At 52.0% G+C, this 14,992-nt stretch overlaps 4 protein-coding genes across 4 annotated transcripts; 2 read left to right on the forward strand and 2 right to left on the reverse strand.

Moving 5' to 3' along the window:
* Positions 1 to 1,032: 1,032 nt before the first annotated feature.
* GT037_000328 (glycine dehydrogenase) lies at positions 1,033 to 4,318 on the reverse strand (the record flags this gene model as incomplete). Its single annotated transcript, XM_038925375.1, has 2 exons — positions 1,033 to 1,124; positions 1,180 to 4,318. The coding sequence occupies 2 exons, from the start codon at positions 4,316 to 4,318 to the stop codon at positions 1,033 to 1,035; spliced, it is 3,231 nt and encodes a 1,076-aa protein (XP_038791231.1).
* A 520-nt stretch (positions 4,319 to 4,838) lies between these two features.
* Positions 4,839 to 9,503, reverse strand: GT037_000329 (patatin-like serine hydrolase; the record flags this gene model as incomplete). The annotated part of the gene is made up of 3 exons (XM_038925376.1): positions 4,839 to 4,951; positions 5,012 to 9,177; positions 9,223 to 9,503. The coding sequence occupies 3 exons, from the start codon at positions 9,501 to 9,503 to the stop codon at positions 4,839 to 4,841; spliced, it is 4,560 nt and encodes a 1,519-aa protein (XP_038791232.1).
* Positions 9,504 to 9,797: 294 nt separating this feature from the next.
* GT037_000330 (chromatin remodeling complex subunit) lies at positions 9,798 to 11,837 on the forward strand (the record flags this gene model as incomplete). The annotated part of the gene is made up of 3 exons (XM_038925377.1): positions 9,798 to 9,827; positions 9,879 to 11,313; positions 11,368 to 11,837. 3 exons carry the CDS (start codon positions 9,798 to 9,800, stop codon positions 11,835 to 11,837), a joined length of 1,935 nt encoding a protein of 644 aa, XP_038791233.1.
* A 659-nt stretch (positions 11,838 to 12,496) lies between these two features.
* On the forward strand, positions 12,497 to 13,930 carry GT037_000331 (guanine deaminase; the record flags this gene model as incomplete). Its single annotated transcript, XM_038925378.1, has 1 exon — positions 12,497 to 13,930. One exon carries the CDS (start codon positions 12,497 to 12,499, stop codon positions 13,928 to 13,930), a length of 1,434 nt encoding a protein of 477 aa, XP_038791234.1.
* Positions 13,931 to 14,992: the final 1,062 nt, after the last annotated feature.

Genomic DNA, 14,992 nt, shown 5'->3' on the forward strand with positions numbered 1-14,992 from the left:
CTTCTTGATAGTCACAAGCGTTTCACTTGTACTTTCGCAGCCCGTCGGCACCCACACATGTTAGAAGGTTGACCTTCGAAACATCGGGAACATGGCTTGGATGCAGGATTGTTTCTGGAGGATGAGAGAACGAACAGCTTTGCTGTTCACATGTGGCGGATTCTACCAGCAGAGCGCATGTGAAGTGTCGTTCCAGTTTTGCATTCCGAGTAACAAATGAATGTGAAGTCGTATTGTCTTTGCTTTACTCTTGTGAGAACAGCAGAAGGTGACAGAGACAGAATAGCCATCGTAGATTTGTCATTTTGTCTTGAGTCGGCGAAGCACATGGAACATATGGGTACCTGATCTGGAGGTATCGGGAACAGGCGGAAGAAGACACAATGATATCAATTGCAAGCTGTTTTCGGGAGAAGAAGAAGAAGAGAAAGAGTCATATTCAGCCAGCTCAGTCTACGTGTTTTCGACAAGACGTGGAGCCCGAGCAGCCATAGTAATTCTTTGGTTAGCTTTTTGGTCAGACCATGGCCCACATCCTGGTCTGTTTTAAAGGTATATGAAAATGGAGGATGTGCTAGAGAAGCAGTTGAACAGCTTGACGAGGACACTTATACATACGCAGTCAAGCTAGCGTCAGTATTACCCGTCGTCTACCGAGACCGCATGCGCCTCTGAAAGTTGCCGAAACCGTTTGCGATACCTCGCAGCATATCGCACACATCACAGCAATTGTTTCAATACACTTTGTTGCATCATGAACACATCATCTTATTCCCATCCCTATCATATCACATCATCCATCTATGCCTAGAAACGCCACATATGCATCATAAACCGCCCAATCATATCGAAAAGCAAAAGATCCATCGACCAGCAAGTGTTGAACCCATGGTGATGTAGTGTAGACGCCGGAACACCCACGCTAGGGTGCTTGTTGAAGAAAAGCTCCTAAAAGAGCCCCACACCCTGATGCAAAAGAAAAACCTGAGAAAAGAAGTACCCTGCTACTGTTTGCCGTGTTGTTGCAGGCATTTAGGTAGGGGTAGGTGCCGCGGCACCGGTGATGTCGCTGTCCTCGCCCTCAACAGGCGCACATGTGCAGAAGAGGTTTGTGTCGCCGTATGCTTTCATATCGTTAGTTGATGTACCTGAACATAGAAATCATGAATTTAGACTTACCATCATCCAACCTCGCAACGCTAGGCCAGAACTTCTTCGCCTTCAAGTAGGACAAAGGATACGCCGCCTTCTCGCGGCTATAACTCCTATCCCACTCTCCAGTGATAAGATCTTGCTGTGTGTGCGGGCTCATCTTGAGCACATTGCCCTCCTTGGGTTGTTGACCCTCCTCAACCTCCTTGATCTCCTTCCTGATGCTAATCAACGCGTCGCAGAAACGGTCTAGCTCCGCCTTGCTCTCCGACTCGGTAGGCTCAATCATGAGAGTGTTGGCGACGGGCCAGCTCATGGTGGGGGCATGGAAACCGTAGTCCTGGAGGCGCTTGGCGATGTCAATAGCTTCGATGCCGGCGCTTTCCTTGAAACCGCGAACGTCGAGGATGAACTCGTGAGCGCAGCGGCCTTCATCGTTGGTGTAAAGGATAGGGTAGTGGGGCTTGAGGCGGGAGAGGATGTAATTGGCGTTTAGAAGAGTAATCTTGGTGGCTTGGGTGAGGCCGACGGCACCCATCATCTTAATGTAGGCCCAGCTGATAGGGAGGATACTGGCGCTTCCCCAGGGTGCACCGCTGACGGGGTGAATAGCTTCAGCGCCACCAGTCTCGCCACGGAGATGGCCGGGAAGGAAGGGCGAGAGATGCTCCTTGACACCAATGGGACCTACGCCGGGTCCACCACCACCGTGGGGAATACAGAAGGTCTTGTGAAGGTTGAGATGGCAGACATCAGCACCGATCTCGCCTGGTGAGCAGAGACCAATCTGGGCGTTCATGTTGGCACCATCCATGTAGACTTGGCCGCCATGCTGGTGGATCAGGTCGCAAGCAGCCTTGACATTGGGCTCAAAGACACCGAAAGTACTAGGGTATGTGACCATGAAGGCACCAAGCTCTTCGCTGTGCTTCTCGCATTTGGCCTTCAAGTCTGCCATATCCAGGTTGCCGGTCGCTTGGTCGCACTTGATGGGCACAACGCGCATACCACACATGGCAGCACTAGCAGGGTTGGTTCCGTGCGCCGAGACAGGAATCAAGCAAATATCACGCTTCTTGCCAGGCTGCTGTTCGAGGTACTTGCGAATGACGCGAAGACCGGTGAACTCGCCCTGGGCACCGGAGTTGGGCTGTAGCGAGACCGAGTGGAAACCGGTGATGTCAGCCAAGTCGTCTTCTAGCTGCTTGATCATGTCGGTGTATCCCTTGGCTCGCTCTAGAGGTAAGAAGGGATGTAGGTTGGAAACGGTGTCAAATGACACAGGCGCCATCTCCGCGGTGGAATTGAGCTTCATTGTGCAGGATCCAAGAGGAATCATCGAGTGTACTAGAGACAGATCCTTCGAAGACAGATGGTTGATGTAGCGAAGAAGCTCGGTCTCGGAGTGATGCGAGTTGAAAACAGGGTGGGTCATGAATTCGCTAGTTCTCTTGAACGGCTCAGGAACCTCAATATCGACAGATTCATCAAAAGACACATCAGCTCGCATGCCATGGTGCTTGAAAATGTTAATTGTTGTGCCGATAATGTGTGCAGACGTAGTTTCGTCAACGGAAATGCCGATGTGCTGGTCATCGATCCTTCGTACAAGTACTCCCTTGCTCTCGAGACTTATGATGATTTTTTCGGTCTTTGCGCCTGTCTTGACAACGAATGTGTCGAACAAAACAGGTGCGTTGTCCATTTGTCCGCGCTGGCCAGTTTTGAAACCAGTGGCGACGATGGCTTGTTGGAGCATGCGAGCCTTTGCAACTACCTGCTTGGCGATCGCTGTCAAACCATTCGGTCCATGGTACACAGCGTACATGGCGCTCATGTTTGCCAGTAGTGCCTGTGCTGTGCAAATGTTGCTGGTAGCCTTTTCACGGCGGATGTGTTGCTCACGGGTTTGCAACGCAAGTCGTGCCGCAGGGTTGCCGAGCCTATCCTTTGACAAACCGATCAGACGACCAGGAATCTTGCGCTTGTACTTCTCGTCACAAGCGAAGAAAGCCGCGTGTGGTCCACCAAAGCCCAGAGGGACACCGAATCGTTGTGCGTTTCCGAAAGCGATATCAGCACCGAACTCTCCCGGTGGAGTAAGCAGTGTGAGGGCGAGGAGATCGGTCGCGACACTGAAGAGGGCACCAGTCTTGTGCACTTTCTCGGCGAGTCCACGGAAGTCGCTGACACCTCCCTCAGTGTCCGGGTACTGGGCGAGCACACCAACGAGATCTTGGCCTAGCTCCTCCACCCTCTTGCTGTTGTCCTTGAGCACATCTGTGACCTCAATCTTGATACCAAAGCCCTCAGCACGAGAGTATAGAACGGCGAGAGTCTGGGGATGACACCTCTCTGATACAAGGAAAGTCTTGTTCTTGCTCTTCTGTTTGGACAATGGCATCATGCCCATGGACATTGTCATGGCCTCGGCCGCCGCAGTAGGCTCATCCAGCACTGACGCATTGGCAATGCTCAGACCAGTCAGGTCTGACACCATTGTCTGGAAGTTCAGTAGCGACTCCAAACGTCCCTGGCTGATCTCTGGCTGGTATGGGGTATAGCTGGTGTACCATGCAGGGTTCTCCAACACATTCCTCTTGATGACCTCAGGTACCTTGGTGCCATAGTATCCCTGTCCGATCAGGCTCTTGCCGGGCCTGTTCTGAGCCAAAATCTCCTTCGCGCTGTTGAGGAAGGCGGACTCTGGCACACCATTGCTCTGCCATGCCTCCTGCTGATTCTCTGACAGCTTCCCAATCTTCAACTCGCGCGCAGACAAGATATCGGCGGGTATAACCTGGCGTACAAACTCGTCTAGGCTGCTCGCGGGCGGATCCAGCGCCTTGAGCATAGCCTCCGCTGATTCGGCAGACGGTCCAATATGACGGCGGGGAAATGTGTCGAGCGCATCGAAGGGTTTGGCCGAACCGGTCTGCTGGGGCGGGGTGTCGAAGACATCCTCTGCGGCTTCGACGGCTGCGGCCGCCTGTTGCGCATTTGTAGCGTTTTGCTGGAACCCGCGCTTTTGGTAGGTTTGCAGGGTTTGGTATGCGATTGCGCGTGGAGAGCTACCAGCGAGCTGCGGACGCGATAGCTGGGCTACACACGTTGATCGTGTGAGCCTGCTAGCAGCGCTAGCTGCCCTGAGACATGCTGTACGCATTCTGGCTGTGTGGTTGTAGTAAGACTATGGGGAGTCTCCCCGGGAAGCAATTAATTTTGAACAGAAGGATTTGTTTTCTGTTGGGCGGATCCTGTGCGAGCAATTGGCCCGATTGTTTAGAAGTTCGGGAAGCTCGCCACTGTAATGGTGGTGACGATGGCGGGGAAGACGCGTTCAATACACTCACACCCGAGAAAGTGTAGGAGTGAGGACTTGCAAGCGACAAAAGAAAAAGGGATCACAAAACCTCAAGACCCTCTATTCACAGCCTTGACAGCCCTCATTCATTGCTATCTACACACTCTAACCCGTCATTATCCGCGACATTGGTGATAAGCTGACCCTTGCCGAGCTAACGGACGCGTGCCACTAAACCCCAAGCCGACCGACCTTGCATCCACACGCATTCCTAGCACTCATTGGGCAAAAGTACACCGACCACCGCTGCATTCTGTTACTTGATATCCACATAACCCGCACCACCTTCTCCTCCGCGTGTTCTGGGCACGGTTCAACTCGACTAAATGCTTGCCCGTCGCGGTGCCATTGTCCGTCGGAGATTCTTCTCTTTCTCCGTCTCTTCGGTGACGGGGAGCACGCCTTGTTCGCGAAGTTGCGCTAGATATTCTTTGCCTGTGCATCGCGTTAGCAAATATTTTCACATGCGATGCCCAGCGCTGCATCTTGGCTTACCGTATTTGTACCCAACCTCGTAGATCTCTTCAAACTTCGCAAAGTCAAGCGTGCCGTACGGATCAATTGGCGGACGCATATACCTGCATCCCGGTGTGTTCTTCGCACGTTCCAGCGCATCGATACTAGACACATACGCGAGGCGCGACTGAATTTCCGACAAAGTCGGAGGGTTGGGTAAGCTAGAGAATGGATTCCACCGATTGAACGTTGCCCAGAAGCCACTCAGTGAGTCGCCGAAAGACTGCGGTGCATTGTCATCAAGACTGCCGACGTCGACGGCGAAGATGACATCTGCACCGAGACTCTTCATGTGTGTGACGGTCAAGTTGTCGATGTAACCACCATCCAAAAGCATACTACCGTTGTCACATAACGGAGGAAGTAATCCAGCAAGCGACATTGATGCGCGAACATAGCGCCAGACGTATCCGCTTGTGTGGATTTCCGAACGCGACTTGCTGATGTTGGTAGTATTGCAGTAGAATTCGAGCCAGAAGTCTTCCATTTGTGAGTTACCAAATGTCTTGAAGATACCGCGGTTGAACTCGTGGCCAGTAGTATATGAAGCAGAAGGATAAGTGAGGTCGAGTGCAAATCTCCACATGCTACCCATGCGGCCTGCAAACTTCTTCGCTCGACCATACATGGGAACGACATCCGCATCCCAAGCGTAGAGCGCACCTATGAAACTGCCGATGGATGTACCACCCACGATGTCGATCGGAATACCAGCTTCCTCAAGCGCACGGATGATACCGATCTGGGATATACCACGAGCGCCGCCACCCCCCAACACAAGACCGACTGAGCGGCCACACAAACGTCGTGCAAGGCGATGAAAGTCACCCTTGAAAGGCGTGTCTGCTGAGTAGAGCGGCGTCTGTCGGACTTTCCTTGAAGTGTACTTCTGGATCTCAGCCTGGATGACTTGTACACGTTGCTTCAGCGCGTTTCCGAAACGTCTTCCGGCGTGATGCACTGGTTCTGAGGTTGCACGGAATGACATATGAATATGATGGTGACTGCCATTGATCCATGGGCGGTTGCGCAGCCACTTTCTCGTCAATCCCGAAGGACAGTACCTTTCCGAATGCAGAAGCACCAGCTCCTTGCGTGCAGTCGTCTTCGTTGTCAAAAGGAACCGCTCGTACTCGCCAATGTTTGGTGACGACTCAGCTAGGCCCACGAGGAGAATGCAGTCCGCTTGGTTGATACACGTCTGAGTCCAGGGCGACTTGACTGGTGTATCGGCGACATAGATGACCATACCATACCTTTCCTCTAAATCGGCAAGGTATTGCGAAAGTTTAAGTTTGCCCATGCGGCTGAAGGCATGCCTTCCGAGGTGATTTAGAATGGCAGCTTGATTGAGAGATACCACACCTTGTGGCATACCAATTTGTGTGAGTGCGTTTACTAGGCGACTTCCAAAGTCTACCACTGGAATTCCAGCAGTCACCGGAAGAACAGCAACAGTACGGAGATTGATGGTGGAAGAAACATTTGCCCGAGTGGCTTTTGTGCCACGCTCTTTGCTTTGTTCATGCAGTGGATCGTCAACTAAAGCTCTCATTCGAGACGCGATGATCTTTGATATCTTGATGGTGATACCGGGATGTTCCAGAGCCAGGCTGTTGAAGAGAGTCTTCGGGAACTTTGCAAGTTCTGTATCTCGAATAGCATGTAGTGATCCGGGTCGAGAGGATTCCGTGAGTACTTCGAGTTCACCAACGCTGTCGCCTTGGCCGTATTCCCCAATGACCTTTACAGCGCTGCTTTCAGCATCGCGGATTGCTCGCAATCGTCCATTCAAGACGATGTAGATAGCGTCACTCTCTTCGCCCTGATTGTAGATGACTTGGCCAGCATTTACTTGAACCCATTCTAAAGCGAAGTCGATATGCTGAATCAAGCGTGGGAGGAGTGTCGTTAGACGTTTTGCTATCGTGAGTAGTACGACAGGGTACCGTTCGACAATTCTTTCAATGGCTGAGCGGGGCAAGAAGCCCACGTAAACATCCGTCTTAGCTGTTACATCGACGAAGGATCGGTTCGACGATACCGCTCCAAGATAGCCAGCTAATCCACCAGGCTTAGTCATGAACAGACTGCGCCTTGTCCGCTTTCTCTTACTACCATCTGCAGCAGTTCGTGAAGGAGTACCTGATCCTGCTGGGCGTGGTGACGAACCAAAAAGATCATCTTCAGTCAAGCCAGGCCCATTCGGAAGTGTCCCTAGCACGTTGGTTTCGGGTCCGTCATCTTCAATGGGCACGCTCACATCCAGGAATCCATCGATCACGTAGTATAAGCCGGGGTTCCTTTCTCCCTGTTCCACAAGTACGGAATCTTTGGGGAAGAAAACAATTTCCACATCGTTGACGACTTCTTCCAATATGTTATGTGGTCCTGCAGCGCTCATGCTGGACATTCCTGATGCTGACGCTACAGACTCGGTGTCTCCGTCCCGCAAACCCCCAGCATAAGGGTCGATGAAACCGAATGCGTTCGTGAAGACGGCCTTTTGTCTCTTGGCGTCGAAGGAGACAAGTTGAGGTGATTGTTCCACCGAAGCAGTTGGCCTGGGCATGGGATTCTCTGGATTAGTGAGTCCGATAGCCTTGAACATGCACCCCAGTATAGACTCCCTAAACACTGTAGCTTCATCGATAGATTCTTGGCGGTGGAGCGTTTTGGGACGTAGCGAGGGAGACGCGAAAGGGTTGAAATTGCTAGCTTCCAATGGTGTGCGCATGTCACGACGGTCCTGTTGATGTTGATATGGCTGAGAAAAGCTGCTACGGCCACTGCGACCGGTCCCTCGCGCCATCTGCGAGTTGGTCAACAGATCACCTGCGCTGATTCTGTCGTTGCGCGGTCCCTGGTCAGGTGATGTGATCTTGGGTAATGCTTGGTTACTTATATTAGTGTTGGCTCCGCGGACGGCGGCAAGCCGGGCCTGTGCAGCTGTTCCTCTTCTCAACGAGACACTAGATCTCCGTCGGCGACCAGCTCCAGGGTTGTGCAATGCTATCCCCTTCATGCCCTCGTCTGAGCCAATACGTTCCGTTTCTTTTGCAAACTTCTCCTTGAGTCGTTCAAGAGGAGCATCACGTAGGAACCCTGGAAGATCGTAGGTAGTGTACTTATTCATGAGCTTTTCCGTGCGGAGGACCTCGTTCGTCAGACTAAGGTAAGCATGGCTGGTCGCAAGAGTAACTCTCTGGAGCCGCGTGAGGATGACCTGAACAATATGCGCCGTCGCTTTAGGGTATATGCGCGTTAATCGACGAAATGCAGTAGCCGGAATGATAGCGATGGTTGTGTCTACGGTTGCGCGCGCGACAATATCTGGATGGGCAGACTTGGGTTTCGCTGGACGCGAAGGTGATCCTCGAGTTTTGCTGTGCTTGATACGCTCGTCACCGAAGCCATCCAAATCCAACGACAAGGGCGGTACACTTTGAAGTCGACCGCCTGCTGTTGGACTGTTTAAAGTTGATGTTCTTCGATGCCGTATTTTGGCCTCAGGGACTTCGTGTGGAGTGTGCGGTCTCGAATCGTCGAAAGCAAAGCTACTGTTTCGCGACATGGATGGTCTTGCTTCTCGTTGTGGTGTCCCCGGCACACTTGGCCGTGGGTCTTCATCTTCGTCATGACGCAGCTTGACATCTTCTGTAAATAGAGAGAGAATGGAGAATAGCGAAGACATTGGTGCTCCATTTTTCACTTCAGTAAGAAGCTGGTAGCCCTGTCGGTGGCGGTCGCCGGGTGATCCCTCGCCCATGTCATCCTCATCAGAATCTGAATCATTCCGATTTGACTTGACAAAGATCTGGACTAAGCCATCTACTACGAGACAAAAGCCTTTCTCTTCTTCCAAGAGAATGGTCTCGCCAGCTACCAGCCGGCGAGTCTGCATGGTGCGGGTCAGCTCGTGGAAGACTGGGCGCTCCAAGTAACCGAACACTTTGATCGCGCTCAAGAATTCATCAAGGTAGTTAGACAAGCCCCTCTTGGAGTCGCTCTCGGCACTGTCTGGAAAGACCTCGACTTGTGGTTCTTCACGCTGCGGCTCAGGCGGTAGTCGTGCGTACATAGTCATGTATCTATACCTTACGAAGTAGCTGACGGTAGATACAACGAAGACGACAACGAGCATCCTGTAGAAGTTTAGCTAAGCACCATGAAGAAGGCCGGCGACGTACAGAGTTGTGAAGTTCATTGTGAAGGTCAAGCTCATGGAAAAGAGCGTGAACAGCCATGTCGGTAGGGTATATGTAACCCAGTACAGAAGGGTAGGCAGTACACTGAGAATGGATAGAATGACACGCCCTAAGAGACCAAAGCTGGTCGACGGTGTAGTATCGGCGGGTTTCATGCCGAGCACAGAGTCGGATATGGCCTCTGCTGTGTTATATACAACTGCTCTGGAGACATCCGCGAGTGAGCGAGACGTGGCAGTTCCTGGAACTGCCATGGAGGCCATGGTGGGCGAAGAGAGATCAGTACCGAATTCGGACCGTCACGAGCAAGTGTTTCCAGAAATTTCTAGAGTTGCTAATCTAGGGCGGTAGAGTCAGGACTCCCATGATGTGCCGTGCTGTGGGCACGTTGAAAACCGCGGGTATGTACTGGGGGACACTTGCATGTGGGGGGGCCAGCTTGTGAAAGTGCGCCCGTGCATCGATTAGCGCGAAAGTCGCGAAACTCCACCGCGGTAGGCCTGGAGCTCTCACTCGCGCGCCGGAGCTTGTCAATACACCTCACCAATTGCGCCACGATGCCGCCTTTTAAAGATGACCAAATTATCGTGAGTCTCACGTGCCCGCGTCGTGTAGAGTAAAAGCGCTAACCCCATCAGATCATTGCGCCTGGCTCCGAGACCACAGTCGCGCAGCTGGGCCTTCCCGAGTCCTTCACTCCAGCGCGTTTGCGCGTGAGATCGCGCATGTTCCCTGCCGAGAAGGAGGGTGAATTCGAGCCCTACAAGATTCGGAGAAAGCAGGATCAGCCCGCCGCGACGAATGGCGAACCCAAAGACGAATCGCTGGAAGAGAAGAAGCCCGCCGAAGGCGACGATGAAGTTGTTTGGGAAGAAGACCGTGTATCAGAGGAAGGCGCGATATGGCCCATTCAACAAGGCAAAATCGTTGACTGGCCATGCTTCTTTGCCCTCATCACCCATACCTACAACTCTCTGAACCCGCCCTTCCATACACCGATCCTGCTTATCACCCAACCGGCGTGGACCCCACGCGAGCACGAGAAACTCACCCAGTTCTTCTTCGAGAAGTTCAAGGTGCCAGCTTTCGGGCTGATGGATGCGGCACTAGCGACGACATGGGCATATGGCGTACATACAGCGACCGTCATCGATGTGGGCAAAGACAAGGCAGACATCACTGCTGTGAGCGAGTTCATCCCGCACACACAGGGCAGGGTCATCTCTTTGGAAGGCTGCGGAGGCGAAGCCTTCACTCAAGGGCTTTTGTCTAAACTGAAATCCAAGGGACTCAACCGCGATATGTGTGAGCAACTCAAGAGGTCGCCGATCTGCGAGCTGTTACCTCCGGGAACGCCTCTACCAGGACCGGGAGATGCCCCCACAAAGGACGCCCCCACAAACCCAGCGGCAGTTGCATCGACCGGTGCGACTGGACCTGGCCCAGCTGCAGCAGCCTCGATCGGGAACGTGCCACGAGGCCCTGGCATAGATACAGAAGTTGGTGAAGACACTAGTCTCGAAGAGAGTGAAGGTGTTTTGGACGTGGCAAGCATTGTGGCTGGCGGCAAGATGTCTGAGTACCTCGCCAAGAAGGAGAAAGAGAAGCAGGAGAAGGCCAATGCAAAGAAGAAGGGTGGTCCGGCTCCGACAGCCAGCAAGCCGGTCAGGCTACCTAATTCCCGACTGGAGAAGGCCACATTCTTGTACGAGGACCACGCGCTTCTGGACACCTTGAAGAACATGAACCTCAATACCCAGGAGATGGCGGATGCGAAGGGCGCCCTGGACGAAGGCCCGAACAGAAAAGGACAAGAGAACGGGGAGAATGGCGACCCTGCTTCTGCAACTGAAGCAAACGGCACTGGCGAATCTGGTCCTACCGGTAAACGAACAGGATCAATAAGACGCGAGATTGAGGTCGGTACCGAGCGATTCATGGCTGATGGTGATGGTACATTGGAGAAGATTGCAGATGCCGTGCATAGGGCTATATCGTCTATTGACGAGGTTGGCAAAAGAAGTGACCTATGGGAACAGCTCATCGTTTGTGGCAACGGATCCAAGCTGCGAGGTAACTTTCGACCTTGTTCTGATTGTGACAACGCGTATGCTAACATCTACATAGGCTTCAAGGAGTCACTACTCCAGACGATCCAGACCAAGTATCTGGTCTCGCCCTCTTCTGCCACGATTTTCACATCTGAGATCCCATCCAATGTCTCAACGCCTCTTGGAACCGGAGCGAACACACCGCAGCCCCAGCTCGGCCCTCACGGCGGCTCGCAAGTCAATCCGCTCCTGCTCGCAGCAACAACCGCGCAGACACAACACATGATGCCCCATGGAGGCATTTCTGGCATGTTGGGCAACACCCACTCATCCCACGGCCAAACGCCCACTACGATCAAGTTCATCAAGCCACCGGAGTACTTCCCCGAATTCAAAGACGTCGGTTTTGACGAGTCGGCCTTCCTAGGGGCTCAGGTCGCAGCAAAGGTCATCTTCGTAGTCGACCAGGGTCAAAGTAAGGGCTACATGACACGTCCTGACTACAACGACCAGGGACCACAAGGTATCCACGACTACAGCCTGTAGTATAGGTGATGAACTAGCAATGTGTTACTTTTCAAACCAGCCATTTTGGAGTTTAGGCACGGTTATGGATATCCCGGCGTTGCCAAAAAGGAAAGCTTGGGGTAAAGTTTGGTCCAACAGGCGATTGCACATATGTAGCGATAGGCGAGCGACGCATCGCGAGATGCAACCCTCCAAATTCATTTTCATGACCACTTACAAGCCACCTCTTTCCTTTTCGCCTCGACAAGATTGTGGAAGTGAGACGCCCATTTGTTGCTTCTGCTAATTGGCATCGGAGTACGCCGATCGCCCTGGCGGCTTCGCTCCGCTCCCCACGTGCTAGACATTAGCGAGCAACTAACCGGATCTAGCCGTACTTACCTATGGCAACTGATACAGATAAGTACTGCCTGTGCCACCCGGCTCCTGTTGCTCTTGTCTTGATTGTCTTCTTGATTCTTATGCCAAACTTCTAACGGCCCCTATTTGTGCGAATCCTGAAAACGTTACGCTTACGTCCCTTATCACAAAGTTCTCCACTTGGATCCGCGTCTCGGTACCTGCTCCGGTCTATTGCCGCGGCTAGAACACGTCTTCACTTCTACGAGCTGGAAAGCCGAAACTTGTTGTTTGAAGAGGAGGAATTTCTGAACAGAAAAAGACATACAAACTTCAACATGGCAGCATCAGCACCGATATCGAAATCCATCTACATCGGCCCCTTTGTTCACAGTAAATCACTCTCTGAACTTGAGATCCAAGAACATGGCGCAATCGGCGTAGATGAAGATGGCATAATCCGTTTTGTCGAACGGAATCTACAAGATGGTAGCCTTTCCAATCTGATTCAGCAGAAGGGAGATGACTGGACTGATGCGCAGATTGTCGAGATAAATGGATCTGGTTTCTTCTTCCCCGGCTTCATAGATACACACGTCCACGCACCTCAACATCCCAATACCGGTCTTTTCGGAAAGACTACGCTGCTGGATTGGTTACAAAAGTACACCTTTCCCATGGAATCTTCGTTCAAGAACGTTCCTCTCGCGCACCGTGTGTATCAGAATTTCGTTTCGCGGACATTATCGCATGGCACAACGACTGCTGCATACTTCGCCACGATCCATGTGCCAGCCACCAACGCCCTTGCAGATATATGTCTGAAGCGAGGCCAAAGAGCCCTGGTCGGCAGAGTGTGTATGAACAGCGACCTAAGCCCCGAGTACTACAGAGACAAGAGTGCAGAGAGCAGTTATGCCGATTCGAAAGCTAGTATCGACTACATACGCTCCATCGATCCAAAAGGCGAGATCGTGAAACCCATCATCACGCCCCGTTTTGCGCCTAGCTGTACAACAGATTGTCTCTCCGCTATGGGTAGACTAGCGAAAGAGACGGATGCACATGTCCAAACGCACATCTCGGAGAACAAGGGCGAGATTGAGCTTGTCAAGGAGTTATTCCCAGAGAGTAAAAGCTACACAGATGTGTACGAGACACATGGGTTGTTGACAGATAAGACGATCTTGGCGCATGCAGTACATCTTTCAGACGAGGAAAGGAAGCTGATATTAGGGCGGAAGAGCAAGATCTCTCATTGTCCAGCATCAAACACGGCTATCACCTCGGGATGTGCACCCATAAGATCACTGCTCGATGAAGGACATACAATCGGTCTTGGAACGGATGTTTCGGGTGGTAACTCGCCATCGATATTAGAGAATGTACGGCAAGCAATTTGGGTGTCGCGACATCTGTGCATCCAGACGTCGAGCGATGCTGTTAAACTGTCAACAGAGGAAGCTTTGTATCTTGCTACGCGAGGTGGCGCCGCAGTGGTGGGGATGCAAGACAAGGTCGGCGGATTTGAGGTTGGAAAAGAGTGGGATGCGCAGATGATTAGCCTCAGTGTTGTCAGCGAAGAGGGATGTCAGGATGGTACATTCGAAGAGGGTCCGGTTGATGTGTTCGGTTGGGAGAGTTGGTCGGATAAGGTGGAGAAGTGGGTGTACAGTGGTGATGATCGGAATACGATTGCGGTATGGGTGAAGGGTCGGCTTGTTCATCGTACAAGTCGGTATCCTGGTGTCATGAGAGACGCAACGCCTTGATCTGATGTAATATCCATGCTTACAGCTTCTTTGGGCTTCAATTGAATCGGATTGATCATTCCGTAGTTTGCATGCCTCCCGATGCTAAGATTGCTCATGCTGGCGAGTATTATCCGAATATACAGGCTCAGTATTATGAACCCTTTTCGTTCGAGCATACAAGTGTTGATGTATGCAAAAACGTCCTGGAGGTACTACCAAACCACTTAGTGGATGAGTAACCGCGAATGCGAGATTATCGCTTTACCCTCACATAGTTGTGCAACAGGAAGTTTTACTAAGAACCTGTGGAGGCTTGTTGAGTATAGGTTCTCGGAATGGTTTAGATAGATAACATGGCTTGGGTGATAGGAAGTGATGAGGTGGTGGACAGAGATGGATCGTGAGACAGAAAAAAGGGAGCACAGTGCGCGGATCCAGGAGCTGACTATGGTGCACAAAGCTGCAGGTATCATTGGTGCAGCCCTGCCAGCCGTGAAGCACATGGCGGAGCGATCAGACTATGAGAGGTGCTGATCTCGACAGCCATAAGAGATGTGCTGGTGCAGCTGAGCTTGGACCTCAACGCGAAGTCTTGCCGTTCCAGCTTGACTCATCATCACGACTGCTCTGACGCGGTATTCGTACATGAACGAAGCGCATGGATAGACCTCATGAACGGATAACAGAGAGCGCATAGGCGCTTGCATCTTCTGCGTCGCCTACCTCACGGAGAAATTTCCTGCGGCACCTGCCGACGGCTCAGCACGCACCGTTCTCTGTTCATAACACGGGAAGCCGCGTGCGACTGAAACGCCCAGCCTCATGTGGATGGTATCCACGAAACAAACGTAGCAATTCTCTCCTCGAGCACGAATCTTGCATTACGAAATGAGGATTCAGAACAATCCTGCTTCGGTTTGTAATGTCCGATTAGACCCACCACTCATAGGGCGCAACAGGGTCACGATCGTACATGAATTAATACGAATTACGGATGTACAAACAACATAGTATAATAGGATTCAGCTACAGTCTTTTGGTAGAAGAGAATACCAACCACTTACATTCGTTTTGTTTCTG

Source organism: Alternaria burnsii, assembly GCF_013036055.1.
Source record: "Alternaria burnsii strain CBS107.38 chromosome Unknown 705, whole genome shotgun sequence".
NCBI lineage: Eukaryota > Fungi > Ascomycota > Dothideomycetes > Pleosporales > Pleosporaceae > Alternaria > Alternaria burnsii.